Source organism: Marmota flaviventris, chromosome 14 (genome assembly GCF_047511675.1).
Source record: "Marmota flaviventris isolate mMarFla1 chromosome 14, mMarFla1.hap1, whole genome shotgun sequence".
Taxonomy (NCBI): Eukaryota; Metazoa; Chordata; class Mammalia; order Rodentia; family Sciuridae; genus Marmota; species Marmota flaviventris.
The window spans coordinates 17,911,736-17,922,577 of NC_092511.1; the positions used below are offsets into that span (position 1 = coordinate 17,911,736).

At 36.4% G+C, this 10,842-nt stretch overlaps 1 protein-coding gene across 3 annotated transcripts in view; it reads left to right on the plus strand.

Moving 5' to 3' along the window:
• Ubxn2a (UBX domain protein 2A) overlaps positions 1–9,839 on the plus strand; it is a 34,530-nt gene extending 24,691 nt beyond the window's left edge. For all 3 annotated transcript variants that reach the window (XM_071601375.1, XM_071601374.1, XM_027937854.2), the window contains 3 exons: positions 1,461–1,598; positions 2,955–3,113; positions 5,019–9,839. In XM_071601375.1, coding sequence (XP_071457476.1) covers positions 1,461–1,598; positions 2,955–3,113; positions 5,019–5,211 — 490 coding nt within the window. In that variant the 3' untranslated portion in view covers positions 5,212–9,839. The remainder of the gene's footprint in view (positions 1–1,460; positions 1,599–2,954; positions 3,114–5,018) is intronic.
• Positions 9,840–10,842: the final 1,003 nt, after the last annotated feature.

Sequence of the window (10,842 nt, forward strand, 5' to 3'; positions counted from 1 at the left end):
ATCCTAGTGGATGTAGAGTGGTATGTCATTCCAGTTTTGATTTGCATTTCCCATTATTTGATCAGTAATATTGAATGGCTTTCATGTGTTTATTGGCTGCATATCTTCATTGGAAAAATGCTTGGTCAAATTCTGTCATTTTTTTTTCTTTGCCTATTTTAAAACTGGATTATTTGCCTTTTTACTGAGTTGCCAGCATTCTCCATATGTCTGTGTGTTGCTGGGCATCAAACCCAGAGCCTTTTAAGCTACATCTCAGCCCTGGAAGAGTTCTTTATATATTCTAGATTCAATTCCCTTATTAGATACATGATTACAAATATCTTCTCCCATTCATTGAGTTGATGTTCAACCCAAATGGAAAAACAATTAAATTATATGGAATAATAAATATAGAGAAAATCTAGGAGAGTCTATACCAAGGTTTGCAAACTGACAGACATTCACATCTTAATTTTACACATTTACATTTTTAATTCACATATTTTTAGAAAAAATTCAATAAAAAATTTAAAACTTTTATCTATGTGTGAAAGTATATTTCATAAAAGTACACAAGAGTCTGGTGGGCTGGCACACTCCTTAATCCCAGCAATTTAGGAGGCTAAGGCAGGAGGATCACAAGTTTGAGACCAGTCTCAGCAACTCAGTGAGGCCCTATCTCAAAATTTAAGAAAGGACGGGGAGTGTGGCTCAGGAGCCAAGCACCCCTGGGTTAAATCCCCAGTACCCAAATAAATAAATAAATGTACACAAGTAAAATATATTAAGTGAATTTATGTTATTTGTCAGAAAAAAATCAGTTATTTAAAGTTTTTCCTTTGTGGAAACCTCCTCAGGGAAATTAATTGCTTATATATTAAATATGTGCCATAACATTGTTAACATCAAAAAAGATATTTGTGTTTTTTTACCAGACATTGTTCCTGGGATCGGAATATATTTATGAATAAAACAGATGTCGTCCCTGCTGTCCTATAGTTTATGTGGTTCAAAAGAGGCATTTGGGGGGGCTGGGGTTGTGGCTCAGCAGTAGAGCGCTCGCCTAGCATGTATAAGACACTGAGTTCAACCCTCAGCACAACATAAAAAGATAGAGGCATTTGGTATGTTAGACAAAGCCCAGACTTTAGTTCAAGTCCTGTTACTTAAATACATTTAGTTATTTAATTATAGAGAATATATTATGCTTCTTTGTTATACATATTGTCCAATATTTATTTTTTAGTTGTAGTTGGACACAATACCTTTATTTTATTTTATTTATTTATTTTTATGTGGTGCTGAGGATCGAACCCAGGGCCTCTCACATGCTTGCTAGGAGAGCGTTGTATCGCTGAGCCACAACCCCAGCCCTGTCCAATTCTTTTACATAAAATATTTTGGCATAAAAACAGAATGTTTTTCAGAGAAAGAAAAGGCACTGGAAGCTTTATCATTTTGTTTTCTTGCCTTCCAAGGGAGTTACCTTCAGAATTACAAGGAATTTTTGATAAAGAAGAGGTGGATGTTAAAGTTGAAGATAAGAAAAGTGAACTTTGTGTGTCTACAAAGCCTGTGTTCCAACCCTTCTCAGGACAGGGTCACAGACTGGGAAGGTAAGTGTGTCTATTATCTGCCTTTGCCATAAGCAAAGGCTTGACTAATATTGATTTTGACATTATTTTACACATGTAGACACATGTATATAGATTACCATTTCTCCTACTAGAAATGAGTTTTTTATGTGAGTTTTTATGGAGATTCCTAAGTCACATTTACTTTAGTGATATTAAAATAGGCTGGCACTAATCACAGAGACTTTTCCTAGTTTTATCAGGTCAAAAGAGCCTGGCCTATTTAGGACAAAATTGTATAAATTATTTACTCTCCCTTTTACCACCAAGCTTTGCCATTAGTGCTACAGAGTACCTATGCTAACTTTTCAATATTACAGTTCTATTTTTTCCCCAGTACTGAAAAACAAAATTTAAAGAAAAGAAAGCTAGGCACAATAGCACTCACCTATAATCCCAGCTACTCAGGAGACTAAGGCAAGGGAATCAGAAGTTCAAGGGCAGCTTGGGCAATTTAGCAAGACCCTGTCTCACAATAAAAAGGGTTGGGGATATAACTTAGTAGTGGAGTGCACCTGTGTTCAATCCATAGTGCTGCCCAAAAAAAGAAAAAGTCTGATAACGTTAATATTGACGTCAGAGCCTTTAATTATTTCAGTTTTCCATTTTTATCATATCTAACTATGCCTTATGATGGAATTACTACAGTTAAATATGGGATCACTTTGGTTTTTATGAATTCTCATATTTTAATTATCAAGGTTGGTAAAATGCACTCTGGGCGCGCTGGCTCACACCTATAATCCCAGCAGTTTGGGAGGCTGAGTAAAGAGGATCGTGAGTTCAAAGCCAGCCCCAGCAAGTTAGTGAATGTATCTCAGAATAAAAAATAAAAAGGGCTGGAAATGTAGCTTACTGGTAAAGCACCCCTGGGGTCAGTCCTACCAAACAAAACAAAAATGGTAAAGTGCATACATATTCATTCATACATAGAAAAATATCTAGATGTGTCTTTCAAAATACTCTGTTTCCTTTTCCTTTATAACCCAAGAACTATATCTATAGAGAACTTGTAATTTCTTTTACAAATTTATCCTAGGCAGTAGGTAAAGCTAAAGTCTATAGATACATCAACCCTGTAAAATTACCTATACTGTAAAGCACTATTCAAATAATACTAGCAGCAGTTTATTTATATAGCACTCTTTAAGCTTACATATTAATTATTCATAATTTCATTAGATTCTTAGAATCATTATATATTATGGTCATAATTAGTATATGTTTATCTTGTTATTAGGGAAATAGTTAATGACTTATAGTTAAAGTCTTTCTAAAAGTAAAGTTTTTATAGTAATGAAAAACTTGTGTCTGACTTTGTTGTCTGGATTTTCTTAGTGCCACACCAAAAATTGTTTCTAAAGCAAAGAGTATTGAAGTTGAAAATAAAAATAATTTGTCTACTGTTTCACTGAACAACTTGGAGCCCATCACTAATATACAGATCTGGTTAGCCAATGGGAAAAGGATTGTCCAGAAATTCAATACATCTCATAGGTGAGTCTTCCGGGTCAGTATTTGCCTGATTTTTTTTTTTTCCAAATTTAAATTTCATTTCTTTTAAGATTAGTCAACAGTAATTTTTAAGAACTAATGAAGGGTTTTTGTTGTTGTTGTTGTTGTTGTTGTTGGTTTTTGCAGTTGGACACAGTACTTTTATTTTATTTACTTATTTTTATGTGGTATTGAGGATCAATCCCAGGGCCTTGCACGTGCTAGGCGAGCACTCTACCACTGAGCCACAATCCCAGCCCCCTAATGAAGGATTTTAATGAATAGTCTTCCAAATTTAATATGTCAAGACAAAGGAAACTGTTGGACATTAATGAAATACTTTCAATTTGTTTTAAGAATTTTCATGGGCTGGAGATGTGGCTCAAGTGGTAGCGCGCTCGCCTGGCATGCGTGCGGCCTGGGTTCGATCCTCAGCACCACATACAAAGATGTTGTGTCCACCAAAAACTAAAAAATAAATATTAAAAAAAATTCTCTCTCTCTCTAAAAAAAAAAAAAGAATTTTCATGCTGGTCATTTGATTAGTTTCCTGTTTTAAAGGCATTATTTTTAATGTGTTTTAAAATCAGTCATAAGCGTCATTTGCAAACCAGGAATGGTAGCATATACCTAAAGTCCCAGCTACTCTGGAGGCCAAGACAGAGGATCACTTGAGCCCAGGAATTTAAGAGTAGCCTGGGAAGCATAGTGGATCCCATCTCAAAAAAAGAAAGAAAGAAAACAATAAGCATTATGTATATATTTTCCTGTTAATTGTAGTAAAAGAATGCAAATAAGAAAAGTATTGAAAGAAATTAAAGTCAATATAAATTTCACCACTTAAAGATAACCAGTATTATTAGATCAAGTAATTCTTATTTAGTCTTATCTCTCTTAACAGAAGTTTCCTGAGGCAGAGACAGGAGGATTGCTAGTTCAAGATCAACCCTAGGCTGGATGTGGTGGCACAGGCCTATAATTCCAGCAACTCAGGAGGCTGAGGCAGAAGGATCACAAGTTCTGGCCAACATGGGCAGCTAAGTGGGACCTTGCCTCAAAATAAAAAATAAAAAGATCTGGGGTGTAGCTCAGTGCTAAAGCACCCCTACCTGAATACCACAAAAAAAGCGGGGGGTGGGGGGGTTCTCATCTTAATTAAAAGTAGAGGGGCTGGGAGTGTGTAGCTCTTAGTTGGACATGTGCTTAGCATGTGTAAGACTCTGATTCGCAGCACTGCAAAAAAAAAAAAAGAGAGAGAGAGAAAAAATGCATATATAGTTTTCCTTTTCCTTTTTTGGTGACAGGGATTGAACCCAGGGGCATTTAACCACTGAGCCACATCCCCAACCTGTTTTATTTTTTGAAACAGGTTCTTGCTAAGTTGATGAGGCCGGCTCTGAACTTATTTTTATTTATTTATTTATTTATTTTTTAGAGAGAGAGAATTTTTTAATATTTATTTTTTAGTTTTTCGGCGGACACAACATCTTTGTTTGTATGTGGTGCTGAGGATCGAACCCGGGCCGCACGCATGCCAGGCGAGCGCGCTACTGCTTGAGCCACATCCCCAGCCCCAGATTTTTTTTTTCAAATGTAGCCATAATCCCCTTGTCATACCTAAGAAAACTAATAGTAAATCCTTCCTACCTTCAGATATATAGGGTCAACCTTTAAAAGGATAGTCCAAGGCTAGATATGTAGCTCAGTAGTAGATCTTTTCCTTCCCTAGCATGTGCAGGACCCTGGGTTCCATACCCAGCACTGCAAAAAAAAAAAAAAACCCAAATGATGATCACTGATATCATATAATATTTTGATTATTCTATATTTTCCAAACCCAGGAGCTTCACAAGTTGTTATTGCCTTAGATTTAGCTAATTTCAAGTTTTCATTTGTACTGTTTTACAGGGTAAGCCACATCAAAGACTTCATTGAAAAATACCAAGGATCTCAAAGAAGTCCTCCCTTTTCCCTGGCAACGGCTCTTCCTTTCCTCAAATTGCTAGATGAGACACTCACAGTGGAAGAAGCAGATTTACAGAATGCTGTGATTATTCAGAGACTCAAAAAAACTGTCGAACCTCTCAGAGAATTTTCATAGAACTGATTTTTAAGAGACTAAGTAGAAATTTTGCAGAGAAATGACGGTTGTAAGTGGACATGCAAAAATGGGAGAGAGGACACATCAGATTCACGTGACTTTTGGTGTGAGTGCTATTTAACCCTCTTCTGAGGAAAAGAGTTTTGAATAATTTTAAGTTAAGGAAGTAACATGACTAGAAGCTATATTTAATGTACTTTTCCCAGAAGGCTACTCAATAAGAAAAATATACTTACTTTCAAAAACCAGTTCATCAGGGCTGAGGTTGTAGCTCAGTGGCAGAGCACTTGCCTAACACGTGTGAGGCACTGGGTTTGATCCTCAGCACCACCTAAAAATAAATAAATAAAATAAAGGTATTGTGTCTGTCTACAACTAAAAATATTTTTTAAAAAACAATTCATAACATACAGTATGTTAAGTAGCTATATCATTTAGAATATTAATATCGTATAAACAAATAAAAATATTCACTGCTTTAATCACTGAAACATTTCCAAACAGCAGGTATTTATTTTAAATGTTAGCTATCACAAGAGTTTTTAAATAGCAATATGTTTAAAAATTATACATGGCAGGTTAAAGGCATCAGTGTAATTATTTTATAACTGGGATATAATCGAAAGTGTAGGAAGATTAATTTGGCAACAATATCTAAGTTATATTTTTATTTAGGAATAAAAGTGAGTGTCTTAATATAACGTCAATATTAACATACCCACACATTTCTGTACTTCTAATAGTATAATTTTTTATTTTTACTTATCTTTTTTTTTTTGCAGTGCTGGGGATCAAACATAGTGTGTCCAAATGCTAGGGAAGTGCTCTACTGAGCCACATCCTCAGTGCCCTCTATCTTTTATTTAATTGGGAATGGATAGATGGATGGTTTTTTATTTGTTTTAGCGGGGTGGTGTTTTGTTTTGGTTTGGTTTTTGGTGCTGGGATCAAACCCGGGGCTTTGTAACACTAACTACATTCCCAGCCCTTTTTATTTTTAAGACAGTATCTTGCTAAGTTTCTGAGGCTGGCCTCTTGCAATCCTCCTGCTTCATCCTTCTAAGTCTCTGGGATATCAGGTATGTGCCACTGTGCCTGGGTAGGAATTTAATGTATCACGTGAAGTCAGTTTTTCTGTTTCATATATCCCTTATGTATACATTAAAAGATTATTTATTACATTCTAATGTCACCAAAACATCTTAGGCTTTTAACTAAAACCAGTTAAACTTCAAAATTTCAATCAGATTAAAACCCCTGGCTTAGAAGTAAGCATAGGAAGCTTTTTTGCAAATGAATCATATCAGAGTATATGTTGAATGTGCTGTGGATTAAGTGGCCTATATCAACACTAATGTTCATAGAATGCTGGATGGATGCTGTAAGGCTTTTGGTCTCAAGACCTTTTCTTTTGTTTTATGTGGGTTATATATATCAACAGAATACTAAAAATTCAAAGTTTTTTAATTTACTTATTTATTTTTGTGACAGGATTTGGCTCTGTTGCCCAGGTACTTCTTGAACTCTGGAACCTCGTGCCTCAGCTTCCCCAGTAGGCATGATTACTATCATGTACTACAGCACTGGCTCCAAAAATTTAGTTTTAAAATATTTATTTGGTTCAGCATGGTGGCACAGGCCTATAATCCCAGCAACTCAGGAGGTCGAGGCAGGAAGATTGCAAGTTCAAAACCAGCCTCAGCAACTTATCTAGGTGCTAAGCAACTCAGTGATAGCCTATCTCTAAATAAAATACAAAATAGGGCTGAGGGTGTGGTTCACTAGTCGAGTGCCCCTGAGTTCAATCCCTACCAAATTTATTTACTTAAAAATAATGACTTTGAAGCATGTGCCTGTAGTCCCAGCCACACAGGGAGGCTGAGGCAGGAGATTTGCTCAAGCAAGAGTTCAAGTCCAGTCTGGGGAACAGTATGATTGTCTCTAAAAAGTATGGGCTGGGGTTATGACTCAGCAGTAGAGTGCTCGCCTCACATGAGCAAGGCCCTGGGTTTGATCCTCAGCACCACATAAAAATAAATAAAGTCATAAAAAATTAAAAAATAAAAAGTAAATAATGATAATAATAACTTCCAAAACATAAAAAGATTTAAGTGAGAAAGTGGCATTTTCTTTTTCTGCAAATATCCTTTCTGTCTGACTTAATGATGGATTCTCTTTTGTTGTGAGGAGTTTTTGTTTTGTTTTGTGTTTTTGACATGCTGTTAGAGATCAGGCCCAGGCCTGGCACATGCTAGGCAAGCTCTCCTCTGTTGAGCTATATCCCCAACCCCAGATAGCTTGTCCTCTTTGCTTCTTCGTTCACTGCTGTAATAGCACACACCATGTAACCTCTGGAAGACACCACTGTACATTCATGAGAGGTGAAGCATATAACACCTTATTATTACTAAGAAAAGAGTTTTGACAGCATAACCCCCCGAATGGCTCTCAGGAACCCCCAGTGATCCTCTAAGATTCAGTCCTTTAAAGCAATGTATAGTTTACAATAATACTCAAGCCTTAGTGTAAGAATCATTTGGTAGGGGCTGGGGATGTGGCTCAAGCGGTAGCGCGCTCGCCTGGCATGCGTGCAGCCCGGGTTCTATCCTAAGCACCACATACAAACAAAGATGTTGTGAACAAAGATGTAGTGTCCGCCAAAAAACTAAAAAATAAATATATTTAAAAAAAAGAATCATTTGGCTTTTCAAAAATGCCCATTCCTATCCCAGTAGCTTCAGAGGCTGAGGCAGGAGGATTACAAGTTCAAAGCCAGCCTCAGCACCTTATCAAGGCACTAAGCAACTCAGTGAAACCCTATCTCTAAGTTAATTACAAAAAAGGGCTGGGGATGTGGCTCAGTGGTAGAGTGACCCTGAGTTTAATCCCTGGTACCAAAAAAAGAAAAATGCCCATTCCTGCCACCTACCACAAACATAATGATGCATTTTCTCTGGGGTAGGTCCCAAATCACTGCAGTTGAAATCTTGAGTGATGCTGAGGGATGTGGTGGCTGTACCATCCTCAGAAAATCCTGCACTAAGCTTCTATCCTAAGAAAATAAAGCCAGCATATGTCACCATGGACAGTGGAAGACTCCCAAAGAGAGCTGCTGTATCTCTATCCCCACAGTTTGCTCTCACAGAGAGCCCTCCCTCCTTTAACCTGAAGTAATCATGACATAATCCTGTGCTTTGTCTCCTGTAACTCAAATGAGACAGGGCTGGATCATTTGAATGAGATTTTTTCCTAAAGGGTCAGGAATAACAAAAGAGAACTACTTACATAACTAGATGGCATGGCTTCTCTGTCTAGTTTGTGGTCTATTTTAAGGACGCTTCCTTTCGTAGTTCCCAGCTGTCCATGTGGTAGAGGTCTTTTTATTGGAAAAAGAGGAAGAAAGGAGATCCTTTTTCCCTTTGTCCTTTACCCTAGGAAATGGGCAGGTAATACAAAATAAATGTTTACTGTCAGTAACATACAACAGTGTTAAAAGTCCTCTCTAATAAGACAAAAATAATGACATTCTTACAAAAAAAAAAAAGATAAAAATCAATGAACTTCTCTTTCAAATATGGGAAATAATTTATGATTGTTCATATATGTTCGGGAATCTGTAAGATGTTTCATATAGGCCTATCATGAAGTATTTTTATTTGCATAATTAAAATGAATAGACGATTCTCCAAGTATTTGTACAAGCAGCCTTTCTTAGGATGAGATTGTTAAATATATATATCACTGGGGGCAGTGGCGTATACCTGTTATCCCAGCAGCTCAGGAGGCTGAGGCAGGAGGATCACAAGTTTAAAACCAGCCTCAGCAACTTAGTAAGGCCCTAAGCAACTTAGTGAGACCCTGTCTCTAAACAAAATATTTAAAACGGCTGTGGGTGTGTCTCAGTGGTTAAATACTTCTGGGTTCAATATCTGGTACCAAAAAAAAAAAAAAGAGTGTTAGATACCTACAGAACCACCACCCCCCTTTGTGGAGTTTCCAGTTTATAATTCATTAACCAGGAGATAAAATGGAACTTTCTTATGTATACATATAGCGTTTGCCCCAATAAGAGGTGCCTATAAAGACTTATCATCAGCAATAACTTTCATTTTTTTAACTGTGAAAACTTGTGTTAATGTGAATAATAATCTCAAACGTTTTGTGATAAGTTAATCATCTGATAAAGCATTTTACTTGAAAGTTTGTATGTTGTAAAATTATTAAATGCACAGAATACGTAATGCAGGTTGGTTGGAAAACAAACTGGATTTGCCAAGAGAAGGAAAACTTGAAAATAAGCAAATATCTAAACAGTTGTTTCAAAGCCGTCATCAATTTCTTGAAAATGATTAGGGCTAATATATAGAAGCATATTCTCATTTTAAAATTTTTGATTGAGTAGTTAAATGACTATGCATTATTGAAGTTAAAACTTATTTTATGTACTTTTCATGATGTTTCAGTGTATTGATAATATGGGTGTATCAATTTATTTCAGTGCCTTAAAGTATTTTGAATGCAATATTTTGCTAATGGTTAAAGAACTGTTCTCTTAGGAATGAAATGCTCTCCGTTAAAAGGATCTATGAAGTACTTTACATTTGTTATAAAATAGCTATACATGGGTGCATTTGTCATTTTTGTTTGAGTCATTTACTTTTGAGAATCAACAAAATATTAGGTGCCTTTGCTTTAACCAACATTGCTTTGATTTAATACCCAGAAATGTAAAAATGTGGTATTTTTAGTACCAACTTAATGGTTGCATTACTTTAAATCATCTTGTATCCTGAATTGAACTAGCATGAAGGCTTGTTAGTAGGAGTTTCTCCTTTATTCTTTCTCTTCCAAAGTAGAAACTAGGTTAAAAAAAAAAAAAAAAATTGCTCATTACACTAAATCATCAAATAGAATGGCTTATTCCATAGATTAATTTTTGGCTCTTTGTCATTTGTTTTACATGTTTTTTGCACAGGTAATTTGTGTTCATTATAGAAAATTATAAAATGCAGATATGCTAAAGTGGTCTTTAAATTTCCTGATCTTATTCCACCGATCAGAGAAAACCACTGATTCCGTTCTGGTGTGAATCCTTTCAGATGTGTTATGGTTGAATATTCTATGTGTTGAAGGCTTGGTCTGAAGCCTCCAGTGCTATTAGGAGGTGGTGGAACCCTCAGGAGGTGGGGCCTACTGGGAGGAACTTGGGTCACTGAGACATGCCCTTGAAGGGGATATTGGTACCCCGAGTCCCTTCCATTTCTCTCTTTACTTCCTGGCTGCTGTGAGGCGAGCAGCCTCTTCCACCACACGCTCCCACTCAGGCGCACTGCTTCACCACTGGACCCAAAAGCAACCATCAACTGACCATGAACTGAAACCTCCCCAAACCTTTCCTCTCTGTTGATTTATCTCACGTATTTGTTACAGTAACAGAAAGCTAACTGAACACAGTGTGTCAGTTCTTCCTTTTGTTTTAATTAAGAGGCAGTTGCCTTGGTTATTTGGCTATTTTCTCTCTTGAAATCTAATTTGTCTTTTTAATTAAAAATTGCATTACAGAAGTATACCATCACTTCAAGTAGAATAACAGCCGTTAGGAAAAAATGCCTTCTAATTATATTTCTGTGC